Source organism: Chlamydotis macqueenii, chromosome 4 (assembly GCF_036417535.1).
Source record: "Chlamydotis macqueenii isolate bChlMac1 chromosome 4, bChlMac1.mat, whole genome shotgun sequence".
Lineage (NCBI taxonomy): Eukaryota > Metazoa > Chordata > Aves > Otidiformes > Otididae > Chlamydotis > Chlamydotis macqueenii.
In genome coordinates, this window is record NC_141559.1 from 71,110,374 (window position 1) to 71,123,734 (window position 13,361).

A 13,361-nucleotide genomic window follows, 5' to 3' on the forward strand; every position below is an offset into this window, starting at 1 on the left:
CCCAGTGTTCAAACCAGCAGACAATGAGACTTATCTGGGGCTTTCCTGCAAACATCTCCAAAGATGGCAAGTGAAACAGTTCATCAAAGAAAGGCAGTAATTTCACTGTCTTTTGATATGTGAGACAATATCACCATCTTTACGACAAAATTGTCTTTGTTTTCCTTAATTAAACACTCCACATTTTTACAATGTATTAGCAAGTTGTTAAATATTTCATCTTACTTTTAATTAGCATGTTACTAAAATGTTTTCCCATTATTTCATACTTCATAAACCCAATATAAACAGACATGCCAGAATTCTGTCTTAAACTGCATATTCCTAGCTAATTACCAGTAGGTCGACTTTGTATTGAATTACAGTATGAAAACATAAAAACAAATATCAATACAGCTGAAGCAGCTGGAAGATTGGTGTAACATTTTACCACTCACGTTACTACAGCATTCACTCAGTCCCATATATGCACAGTGCCACAACACTATGAAATGACAAAAGCACAGTTGATCGAAACCGCTATTTAATGCTGTTCAGTTGTCTTTGCTGTTTTCCCCAGGCACTTATTTGCCATTCCTCAGCTTGGTGCACTGTTGTTTTGGGTGGTGATCTTTTCTTCTTTTGGACCTCCGGCAGCCACACTCAAGGTACAGGCAATGCACTTTGGAAGGAGAGCTCCCCACTCCCAGCTCTCACTGCATTTGCGTGCTGCTCAGAGTGTGCAAATACAGAGAGGATCTGACCTGGTACAAAACACACCTACTACGTGGAATCCGTGGCAACAGTGGGTTTGAGTTCATACGGGCTGCAGGTGGAAGGATGGCTACCTAAGAAAAGAAATTGTCCTCTGTTTGTGATAAGCATACTGTCCTTTGCTAAAAAGATAGTTTTGAGTAACGACAGGGCCCTTCAGTGCTAAAGCACAAGCCTTTACCACTGGACTAAATGGGCTGAGACCTGAACATGTTAGTGGTACACACAGACTGTCCTTAGAAGGGTAAGTAAGGCACTACAGTGCCTTACTTGACCTTAGTAGAAGTTAAAGTGAAGGTTACTCTTGGCCATGGCAATTAGGATGATATCCTAATTCCAAATAGGATGATACAAAATTAAAATAGTCTTACAATAGGTTTGCAGCAAAAACTCCAGGATGTCCTTAAGGCTCCCATACCTTTACAACACATCCTAACCTGCCAAATTACAGTAGGAAACTGAAGACACTGACAAGTTTGTGAAATGTCAAGCTCAGAATTAAAAATCATCTGACACTAGGAAGAAAAAAAGCAATTTAACTAAGACAGTCATCCTAATTCTCAGCTCTCAGAGGCTGCATATGTCAAGTCCTACATCTGCAGTCTGTCAGTAAAGTTTTGAATAATCTTGCTTTATTTCAGCGGGAAAGAAAAGAGTTAAACATACTTGCATACCTTTTTTTTTTTTTGTTGTTGTTGTTCTGAATTATTCCCTGTCCTGAAAACCATCCAGGATACAAGATCCAATTTAAAGTCCTTTCAATTACACACAACAATGAACAGGCAAAGGTAGTAATTGACTGTATTTCAGTTTTAAATGTTGCCATTAGCTTTTCTTGTTTCAAAGTCAAAGAAACTATGAGTATCAACAAGACAAAACAAATCTACTGTTTAGGCCTCTTTTGAGTAAGTCAGAGCAGACTCAAACACAAGTCTCAAAAATCCACTGTGTTCCACAATCACAGGGCTATTCTGGGATTGCTTTTTCTCATTTTATCCAGAAACAACTTGAAAAAGTTTCCAACAGCAACCTTGAGATTAGCGTGCTGCCACAAACTGTTTCACTTCATCACACTGCTATTTTAAATGACAAAGGTTTTAAGCAGAAGTTCCCATCTCACTGCTTTCACTGAGAACTTCTTCAGTAAGAAATAGTCTAGCACCTTGATTGAGCAAAAGAATAGAAAGCTAGCTTTAAATATGTTAAAAATTCATGTTTATTAGAATGGGACAATTCTCAGTTATAAAACCAAGCATACAATTCAGTGTTTGTAGCAGCCCCTCATTTAACATGTATATTTACCTACTAACAAAATGACAGAGATTCAACCACTAACAAAGAGATACGGCATGTCAAAATCCTCCCATTGCCCCACTTTTTCTTTAGTGCCAGAAGGTTCTTCTGAACTACAAAACTGCATGCATTTTCTCTCTCAGTGGATGGCACATTAATAATTTGCAACTCATCAGAAAGCAAGATGTGAGTACCAAAGAGGATGTTGAATAAATTCAGGAAAAAAACAAGGAAGCTCAGCAAATCTGAATTATTTGCCTTCATATTTAAATTAATAAACTCATTTGTGAATTAGCCATGGCACAGGGCAAATAAATTAGAGGCATCTCACTAGATGACTGCTTCAGAGCATGTAATTGCTTGGCAAATGCATGTCATGAAATCATCTTTTGGGAGGATAATGGGGGGAGTCATTTCAGACATTGCATTGCCCTGTTAATGTGCTGTATGAGGATGTCATAACCTTTCAGGGTACTCATCTCCACTACACTTGGGTGAAGTAGCACACTATTTATTATACACATATAGAGAAAAAAACAGACCAGAGATTCAGAGAAACTAAGTGATTTATTCAAATGTACACAAAGACTGTGGCAGTCAGCCCGCAGACGCAGCTCCTCTAAGCTGTAAGTGACTTCTCTAAGTATCGGGGTATCCTATTTAGATCAGATTAGGCCACTGCCACTGGAGATGCTCGGTGTATCTGAGATCAGTGACAAGTATACTTCATAGCCACTGTAAAGAGTATTAGAATCCCAGCAACACTTCCAGAGCCACTACATCTATGAGTCTTTAACAACTCGGTCCAGGACAAAGTATCTCAGTTATTGTAATTGCAGAGGTCTTTGAAAATAGCTTCAAGAGTAGGTACTGCAACAATGGTAGTAAATGCACAGAGGTTAAGCTGGCTTCTGAAAAGGAACAAGGTCTTGATCAGCTCTAAGTAATACGGGTTTTCCACAACACTGGGAACACTGGACATCAGAGGGTGCTCCCCTACCTCATTATGTTTAATGAGGAAAAGGAGGTCCTCCTAAAAATTATTTAGAGCGGAGTACAAACTAAGGTCTTCTCACAGGTGCTCCATTCTAGATGAGCTGTTTAGGGAGCCTAGAGCACCCTTGTTCCTAACTTCTGAGCAACCACTCCCCGGGGGCCCAGGATCAAGTGTCCCACTGATGATAGTAAGCCACCAGAGTACAGCTCCAGTCCCCTGCTCATTTGCACACCCATGCCCTTGGAGTCCTAGGACTCCCACAGCAGTGAAAAGAGAGAGAAAACAGTTACATACCTGTCATTCCCAGACATCCCGTCTCTTCTTGAAGCCACGGATCACCTTTAATAACCTAAAGTTAACACAGAAGTGAGCAATTATAAGAAAGAACTGTTTTCATAAATGTCTAATATTACATTCTTGTGCTGAATTTATGCTTCACAATTAGACAGAACCATGTTCCACAAAGCCTTGAGTTTCCCAAAATTGACCACCAGAAGAGATACAACATGAGTCTAGAGGTTTCCCACAGCTTGTCAAGCAGTAGGAGGCACTGCTGTCTCGTAGTATGGCTATGCAAGCTGGGGGCTCAAACTGCACTTACACTTAATATTATGAAGCTGAGCCTTTGTGCAATAGTGGAGCAGAAAGGTTTGCTATGAAGTATTAGCTTGTTCTTATAAAATAATTTTTCTTGCCATTTTCAAAGGCAGAACTGAGGACATTGGAAAATCCAATCACTAGGAGTCAGCGGAAATACTGGATGTGTCCACATTGGATGATCAAGTCTACCGACGTTATGCTCATTTTCCCTTTGGAGCATTACACGGAGCCTTTCAAAGGGACCACAGGCTAAAAACTGCTGCTTATGAAGCAATCTGTGACAGCCTCCCGCCTGTGCCCAGACCGCAGAGATTGCTACAGAAATCACAGCTCTAAAACGTCAGTAAAATAAACAGTGTTTTTAAGGATTGTTAATGCCCAGTGTTTTGATCAAGATGTAGTAGTCATACAAGCAAGCTTTCATTTAATAAAAATGCTTCCTTGCAGGACATAACACAGAGTTAGGAATGTTGGCTGACTAACAGCAATAGAAGCTTCTAAGTCTGTGGAGCGATGTGACCTGCACTTGCTGTTTCTGTTTGCTCCCAAGCACTGCATGTGAGTAATGTTAAGTACTGACTTATGTCAATATCACTGTTACGGTACAGCAAGTTAGGGGCAATTTTCTTCTTTGCCTGCTCAGGGAAGTCATCACTTTGATTATTGCTAGAGCTGTAACTTTAGTTAACCTTGTGTGACAATAGCTCTCACTTCACATAGGCCACTTTTCCCCAAAATAACAGAAAATGCAAGACATCCCACAAATGTGGATGCAGCAAGAGCGCTAGGTTTTAAGTGGACACTGCTCTGGAAAACAAGTACATATGGGATTGGAGGCAGCTCTTGTGGAGGAGAAAGAAAGGACAGAGAAACAAATGCAAGTGGGAATATGCAGCACACTCTGAGCAGCCCCAGGATGCAGCTCTGGGAAGCCCCAGGCACCGAGCTCTTCGCTAGGGGCTATTTGCCAATACCTTGTGGTATACTTCTCCCTGCACTCCAGAATTCTTGCACACAAACTGAGTTATGCCAAAGTTCTCTAATGCCATTATTAACTGGCAATCAATCAACTGGCTAAACAATCTATACGACCCTGAATTTTGAGTAGCCAAGCATCTCACAAACACAGAAAGATAAGAACAGGAAACTCCAACGGCAAACTTAAACAAAAAATTGTCTGGTGGATAGAGATATATGTACGTATACATATATCCATACACATACATGTATTTCCATGTACGCATATGGATATGCAACAATAGAAATCACATGTTAAAAGGGAATGAACCTTTGCCAGATATTTCTACAGTCATCTAGGGCCCTATCTGCATTAAGAAAAACTGTACCAGTACATGAAATGGACATAATGACAGCAGTGTAAAACACTGATGAAAATATAAAACACCAATATGATGGTGTATTATGTTAAATGTTGAAATAAATCTTGTTTATAAATATAAATCCCAAATATTACTCTTCTGCATATCAGCATATATATGAATGTTGAACGTCAACAGTTCCCTTGTAAATGACCCTGTAGCAAAAGCAGACAGTGGTCTAAGCATGCATAAAGGCATGCAGAAAATGGGGCTTGCTAGCTAACAAGCTTTATTTCCTACTTCCTAGGAAACCACTGTACAAATGGCTCCTGATCTTCACAGACTCCAGACATTCATTCATCTGTGGTTTTACAACAGCTCACACACAAAAATGCACGGTGCTTCTATGTCCATGTGTGTCAACTATAAATGGTACTACAGCACTGTTTCTTCTTCTGCCTTATCTGACATTCAGTTTTCAGCAGTCTGCACTGGAAAATATAGTCTGGATACTCGCACAATTCTTCCACTCTGCTGTAGAGTGCACCCATAATACCAGAGCGCATCACAAAGGGCTCTGCATCTATGGGCCAACACTCACATCATGCTCCAAAAGTAATTAATTTAATGCGTTAATACTGCCAGTAGACATTTTCCCAAGTTTTACATTAATTTGTTTTTCCAGTGGAAAAATAAGGTGAGGGTTTTGTTGTTTGTTTTTTTTTTTCTCGCAAGACTATTTCCTGCTGATTAATCCTTTTGTAATCACCCCACAAACTATCATTCGTGACTCCCTCCACTTCTCACAGCGGAGCCTCGGGTTTTGTCCACATGGGCAAAGGAAAACTACATTGACACCCTTTGAGATAGCTTAATAGATACCAAGATGAGGAAAACGAATTAAAAATAAAAGTTCTATCCTACACTGCTAGGGGCACTTCGAATAGTGGGCTGACTCCAGTAGGCAAAGAGCGACTAGTTAGAAAACTATCAAATGCCCCTGTTCAGGAGGAACAGCCAAGCGGAGCCACTGCCGGCATGCCGACGCTGCAGTGGCCCCACCACGCCGACCTTTGGCAGTTTTCGGGCCGCTACCCCCAGCCCAGGTGCCCAGGAAGCGCCCGTAGCCCCGCCGAGGCACCGCTCCCCCCGCTGGGCCCTCCGACAGGGCCGCTCCTTCGCCCGCCCTCCGCCGCCCCGGGCCCGCGGATCGGCCCCGCCGAGGGGCTGACCCGCCCCCCGCGCAGCGCCCTGCGGGCACACCGCCTTACCGCAGCCGCCGGCCCACCGCAAGGCTCCCGGGGCGGACCCGGTGCCCCGGCTCCCTCCGCGGGGCTCGGCGGGGGGCGGCCCCCGGCCCGGCCGCGCCAGGTGGCCGCTCCGAGAGGCCGGGCGGGCGCGGGGGGCCCGCCGGGGAGCAGGGCCAGCAGCAGGCGGGCCAGCAGGAGACCGGCCAGCAGCCCCAGCATGGCGGCGGGCGGCCCCTCCGCGGGCACGTAGGGAGCCGTGGAGACTTTCCAGGCGCTGCCCCGGAGCCAGACCGGGCCTTAGCAGCCGCATCCATCCGCCATCGGTCTCCTCCCACCGCGGCTAGAGCGGGGGGCGGAGGGGCCCCGAGCAGCGGGACCTCCCCTCCACTCTCGTCAGGCCGTGCCGGGCCGGGCCCGATGGCGGCCGCCGGGGTCTGCCTGCGGGCGGTGGGGCTGCAGTTCTGGGCCCGCTCGCTGCAGGCGCTGCCCGCCCTGCTGGCCCCTGCCGTCCTGCTGGGGCTGCTGCTGGGCGCCGCCGCCGCCGCCCTGCTCTGCCGCTGCGCGCTGGGGCCGCGCCGGCGGAGAGAGGTACGCGGGGCCGGCGGGCGGGGGGCTGGCCGCCATTGTTCCCCACCGCGGGGAGGCTCGGGCCTGTCTCGGGGGGAAGAAGAGTCAGGACCGGTTTGTGAGGGGCGGCGGCCCCAGAGGGCCCGGGACGTACCGCCGGCGTACGGCACAGCCGGGGCTGCCGGAGCTGGGCCGGGAGCCCCGGGCCCCGGGGTGAGCGGCGCGGCCGGCGTGTGCTCTGCAGCGGTGACTCTGCGGGCTGGGAGCGAGCTGGGTGGTGGGGTGGGCAGCCCAGTAGTTCCTGGTACACCTCTGTTGGAAAGGAATTTACAACTTTCTGCGTTTAAAAATTTACTGAAACCAACTGTCTCACTCGAAAAAGAGGGCAGTTTAAGTATTTATATATTCTGGTTTTTTACACTGAGGGTGGTGGAACACTGGAACAGATTGCCCAGAGAGGTGGTGGATGCCCCATCCCTGGAAACATTCAAGGCCAGGTTGGACGAGGCTCTGAGCAACCTGATCTGGTTGGAGATGTCCCTGCTCCTTGCAGGGGGTTGGACGAGATGACTTTTAAAGTCCCTTCCAACCCAAACCATTCTGTGAATCTATGAATATTGCCCTGCTGACCTGTATCTTTAACATCGGTGACCCAGAGGTTGCCTCTTGCAGCCATCACTTTTTGTACAAGGCTGTATTGCTTTTGGGGGATAGTGGAGGATGTACTCGGCTTGCACTAACCTGGTGAGATAATTTCCATCCTAAACTGGTAAGAACAATCCAATTTCCAAAGCATTTTATGAACTTTTCCAAAGTTCATTTTACAAACAGGACAAGCAGAGTATTAGCACTAACGCACAGCAATAACTTTGCTCTGAGGGTGTGCGCTTACATACCTGAGAAATAAAGGGAGTAGAACACATTAACAGTTTGCTTGATGCAAAACAAGCAGAGTTTCCTAAAGCATGTGATTTTGTTAATAACACACCTGCCTTGCTGTTTTAAGGACTGTGGTGGATGGTTCGTATCTGTTTATTTAAAAGTGTTTGTTTGGACTCCAGGATTGCAGAGGTAGCACATAGCACAGAACAGCAACTGAGCAGATACATTTTCTGAGAATTGTTATCGACTTTTGCTTCTTTCTCCCATCGCATTTAGTCCCAAGTTGTGCTGAATTGACTGGATGTAGCAGTGGTTGGCGCTGGCATAGCTGGGAAATTTGGAGCCCTGCAGAGCATCCTGCCAGCCTGCAGCGGGGGGTCTGGTTTGACTTGGTTTTTAACTGCACCTTTTTTCCGCTACAACAGCTCTGCTGCATATGCGTATCTGCTAGTGTTGATCATCATTAAGCATGACATAGGAGAAAAATCCTCTTGCTCCCAACTGCTTTTAAGTATGAGGTTTGAAACTCTGTTTGAAGCCATGCTTTAGCCTAGTAATGGAGACACTTCAAATACTGGATCAATGCATCCTGTAAAAGTGCAAGCGTCTCTGATTCAGTTGCTCATTTTCCCTGCCTTAATAGAAGGTATCTTTATTGTACTGCTACTTACAACTCAAATATAGCCATGTACAATTTTATCCTTTATGTTATTTGTGTCAATAGGGAATAGAAGCTGGCAGTTCTTTCTGGCCCAGATCTTCAGATGCATTTAGCTGTTTAAATACCATTAAAATCGATGCTACTGCTCTGAAACAGTTGTTTATTTTGAAAGAAAAAGAAACTACCCACTGGCACATACAGAACACATTGCAGGGTGGGCAGGTTGTGTCCTATTAGTCTGATTTCCCAAATTGAACAGGCCTGCCTTAGGCTGTCTGTGCCTGTTCCTTCTTCATGCTATATGCCCCACTGATGCTGTAGAGCAAGCTTGTTGCATGTATAGCAGGCTTGCACATATTCCAGCCTTCTGTATCCAGCGTAAAAGCAGGGATAGTTTACCTCAGTATGCCATGTTGCTTCCCAAGCAGCTGAGTTATCCTTGCAGTGGGAGCAGAGCAAATACATGGAGTTTGAAGCAGCCATAGGGACCACAGTAAGCTACTGACATTTGTCATTCAGCTCTGATTAATCACTATTCTATAGACCTCAGCCTGAATCGGTAGGACTTGGATGCATGCAGTTAAGTCCCTTATTGGTTTCATGGTACGTGCGTAGGACACACCAGGATAGTTTTAAGAAGAAGCCTTTAAGTGGTAACTTCAGACCATGTAGTGTCCTGTAATGCATTTCTGTCGAAAATATTCTCCTGTTAGAGTATGGCATTGCCTGGAGGCTCTTGTGACCCTTTGAATACCATAATGAGCTTGTCTCATTATAATATTCTGGTAGGTTAATTTGATGAAGTGTTACAGTTAGACTTAGTTTTTTTTCAACTTCTTAATGCTCTTAAAGGGGAGCTCAGTAGCACTTCAGTTGCAAAAATAACAAAGGACAAAAACAAATGGAGAGGAAGGCGATGAGATTAGAAATGTTAGCAGGAAATAAATGAATCCTTGAAAAATTCAAACACTTTTAAAATTACGGTGATGGAGATACCAAGGAGGGAAACTGAATTCTGGATGAATACGAACAGTCGGAGAAATAAGATGAGAAAAGTAGATTCTTATTTTGGAGTGCCTGTGATGTGAGGTGCAGCAGTGAATCTCATGTGGCTACTTCCGCAAGTCCCAGTCACTCAACCTAAATTTTGTGAAGTTCTGGTTTGGGACAAACAAGTGTCAAGATTGCGGGGGAGACTTGCAGCTGTTCTTTTGTCATTAGTAGATTTTTAGGAACCAGCATCTGCAATTCACTACATCTGGGACTAACCTGAGAATATGACCTGTTATTATTGAGCGTCTACATTCCAGAGAAATAAGAGAGGCAAGTCATAAGGAGTGAAATGTATTCAAAGGCTGGGCAGTTCTCTGTATTCTGAGAAAATTGACTACTTTGTTTGCCAAGTGGCCAAATAATTCAAGGAGAATATTTCCATAAGATAGTTACATGCGTAGAGAGTGTAGCCATATCATTAGACCACATCAAAAAAGCAGTTAGTGGAATGAAAACCTGAAAAATAATTTTAAAAGTATTCGAGGTAGGGTGGCTGCCACCTTTTCCTTCACTTAAAAAATTAATTGTGGTGCTGTGTTTGGATGCATTGACTAACATTAGTATTCTTTTTTGGTCTATCTACTGCACATATGCAGCATGAGATTTTGTTCCCACACAGTTTGTGTCCGTACCAGTGGCTCTGTGTGTTTGTTAGGGAAGTAAAGGCCAATGGTACAGGTTGCTTTTGGGGAAGGAAGATGGTGAACATTTTCTGATGGTTATTTCTTCCCACACGTAAAACATTTACAAAGTTTTTCTCATAGCAGGGGAGTAAAAATACTGGCGTTCTCTCCATTGCAGGCAGTTATAGACAGTTTTAGTTAACTTGCATTGACTGAGAAGTTTGAACCAAGACTGAGAGCTCGACTCTGTAGTAAGACATTTTTAGAGCTGATGAATTGATTTGACATATTTACAGCCTCTTACGAATTTTCAGGTTAAAAGTCTACTTTTAGACTGAAAAATCAAATTCATAAAGCTCATCAATTTGAAATAATGCTTCCTGAATATGTAAAATTCTTACTCATGTTCTGGTTATATTTTTCCAAAGTTACTGTTTTCAACTGATACTGAAATCATTTTCAGGATGGAGACGTGAGTGTATCCAGGTTGCTGTCAAAGATGTTTCCAGTGAATCCGCATGATCTCAGTATTATATTTTATCTGTTTTCTCTTTGAATTTCAGAAGGATGATTCCCAGAGACTTCTGGAAAGCTTCAACTCTGATGAAAAGGAGCATGCACTCTCAAAAAGTAAAGCAGAACCCTATACGTCAAAAGAGGAAATTCTACTGGAGGTAAAGCTCTCGTCTTGTTGGTGGATGTCCATTTTGCTGCATGTGACAATGAGCACATTCGGCACCTCATCCACACTGTCTTAATTTTATTGGGTTTGGAGTTGAGCCCTTAAAGAGTGTTCAGAAAAAGCATAAGAAGGAGAGTGAGAGTTGATGGCTCCTTATGTATGCAACTATTTTAGGCACTCATTCCATTATGAATTTCATTTTGGATATTTTAACTACTATCTGAGTTCTTTTTGCACAGAAACTTGATTTTGTGTCTACGTTGTCCTTAATTTCAAAAGGGTAATGGGAAAAATTAATACTGTTGACATAAGAAGAAGTTCTTAAGTACTGAAATCAGTGCTGCTAGCTGATAGTGGATTCTTTCCTGGAGAAGAAGGAGATTTATTAAACAAACTTTGACAGTAACAAAGTTCCCTCATCAGGTCCAATATGGAACAAATACATTTTTCTAGAGCCTCTTTAGAGGTTCCACCTCTCAGTTGGACTGAGTACATCAATGGAGGGAGAAAGAATAAATGAAGTAAAATGAGTATATTTGCAAACAGCAGCATCTTCAGTGGTTTTCTCACATAGGAAATTCTCCCATCAGGTATCAGCTGAAGATACAGTGCAGAGGTCAAATGACCACAGGTACTGAAACACCAGTGTGGTGAGCTGGGATTCAAGGACAATTACAGAAACAATCTAGAAAGAAAAGTAGGAGAAGGTATAAACCTAGCCCACTCTCAAGAAAAAATTAAAAAACTTTATTATTTTTTTTTTAATTGTGATAATCTCAAAATAACCTGAGAACCAGTCTTACTGTGTGTTTGTTAGATCAGTGCCTTTCACCCAAAGCTGATTGGACTGCTGTTGGTGGAACTAAAGATTGATAGTTAAACTGCACATTTTAAAAAATGTGCTGTTCAGCTAACTCATTTAGTCCATTATACATAAATTAAATACATGCAGAAAATCTTGGTTAAAGCCAGCCAATCTGGTACTTAGCTTGTAACAAGAACTGGTTTCAAGACAAAGAGAAGATAGATGTTATTGTAAACATTTTACTATTGGTTTAAATCCTGATGGGTAATTAATCTTCACTTCAGTTTTGTGATCAGGAATGGTGACAAACCATAGTTGGTCATTTTGCTTGAGCTGAAGTACAGCATAACAAGTGAGCATGAATTAAATTCTCTTTTGGTGTGTAAATCCTGTGGGAGAACTTAATGTAATGATATAACCTTATGCATATTACCAGTCCTTTTGAAATGGGATCACGTCTTTTAAAGTTGAGCATTCACAACTATATCCATTTCCCAAACCCGTTAGCTCATTTAGCTCATTTCTAACACATTAAGAAGTAACCTTGTTAGCTGAGGGAATTACTTTCTCCTATTCATCTAACTACTGAAGTTGTTTTGTTGGTTTTTTTTCTATTAATTTGTTCCAATTCCCAGAGGCTTTTGCTGTTACTAGCATCAATTGATAGTTCATGAAGAAGCAGAGATGGAAAATGCTTTTAGTTAGGTTAGAGCACTTCAGAAAAGCAAGTGTTTGATTCTGAGACTTTCCACATTGCAATAATACCATAATTACTGTATTAATAATAACTGTGTGTTATTCATGCCTGCTGAGAAGTAGGTTGTGTTAGTTCTAGCAGACTGCAATATGACTTTACTGCTTTGGACTGGAGCTGCTCTGCCTCTAGCCGTTGCAGAGCAATGGATTTGTTGACTTCTGTCCCTGAATATGTACTGAGCAGTGGGACTGCTCAGTATGAGCAAGTGTTCTACATGTTGACTGCTTGCTTTTATCAGTAAATCCAAAAATGACTTCTGGAAATAAATTGAACGGCAATTAAAAGGTGCAATGATAAAAGAGTATAATGAATGAATGACGTAGTTTTCTCTTCTCTTCCCATCTCTATTTTTAGACTCTATTAGTGCTTTGATATTTCCTAGAAAAATCTATATAAAGAAAATTGTGTTTTGACAAATCGGATTCTTTCATTTCATAAGACAAAACCAAAAAAGTTAGAATAGGAAATCTCCTAAAGCTTGGATTTAAACGTTCTATCTGTTGCTTATAGCCAACCTTTTATTAAGCCATACATAACCTCACAAAACAAAGCTGATTATCCCATTGTTCCAGTGCATAAAGCAGTGGTTAGGGAAGAGGAGGAGCAGAAAGTCAGATTACGTGATATAGCAGATTGTATGAAAGGAATGCATTATCTATAAATAAAGTTCTTTGGAAGAACTTTGGTATTTTCTCTAGATTATACATAAGGGTCTTTCTGGAAAAAAAATGATTGCTTTTGTTTAATCTATTGTTTCTTTATTTAGTTTGAAAGTCAGAATTTATAGCTGTGATGGTATCTGTGGAATAGTAGTTTCTATTATTAAGATAATTTAAATCTCTCGTGTGAATCTTTAGTTATTCCTAAAGCAGGGGGGGAATCTCAAAATGAAAATAACTGATGAGTACCAGCTATTACCTCTTTTCCCATGCAGAAGCAAAAACATTCTGGAGCAGTGGTGATGACAGAGTGATGAAACCTCTTTTCTAGGTCTTGTACTCTGAATGAGTCTTATGAGAAGACTTCCTGTGCCAAAGCAGAAACAGTCAATAAATAGTTATTTATCGATAGGAATTTCTAAGTTGTGTAACCAAAAGGGGCATGCGATGCTTACAGTGA

The 13,361-nt window shown here is 42.5% G+C and overlaps 2 protein-coding genes across 2 annotated transcripts in view; one reads left to right on the plus strand and one right to left on the minus strand.

Annotated features, from left to right (window-relative positions):
• Positions 1 to 6,514, minus strand: part of EVC2 (EvC ciliary complex subunit 2) — a 75,301-nt gene extending 68,787 nt beyond the window's left edge. The window contains exons 1-2 of the mRNA XM_086747202.1: positions 6,234 to 6,514; positions 3,338 to 3,392 (exon numbers count right to left, since the gene is read on the minus strand). Of these exons, the coding sequence (XP_086603328.1) occupies positions 3,338 to 3,392; positions 6,234 to 6,431 (253 nt within the window). The 5' untranslated portion in view covers positions 6,432 to 6,514. The remainder of the gene's footprint in view (positions 1 to 3,337; positions 3,393 to 6,233) is intronic.
• The window catches only part of EVC (EvC ciliary complex subunit 1), a 55,321-nt gene continuing 48,456 nt past the window's right edge, over positions 6,497 to 13,361 (plus strand). Inside the window, exons 1-2 of the mRNA XM_086747203.1 lie at positions 6,497 to 6,800; positions 10,562 to 10,672. Coding sequence (XP_086603329.1) covers positions 6,630 to 6,800; positions 10,562 to 10,672 — 282 coding nt within the window. The 5' untranslated portion in view covers positions 6,497 to 6,629. The remainder of the gene's footprint in view (positions 6,801 to 10,561; positions 10,673 to 13,361) is intronic.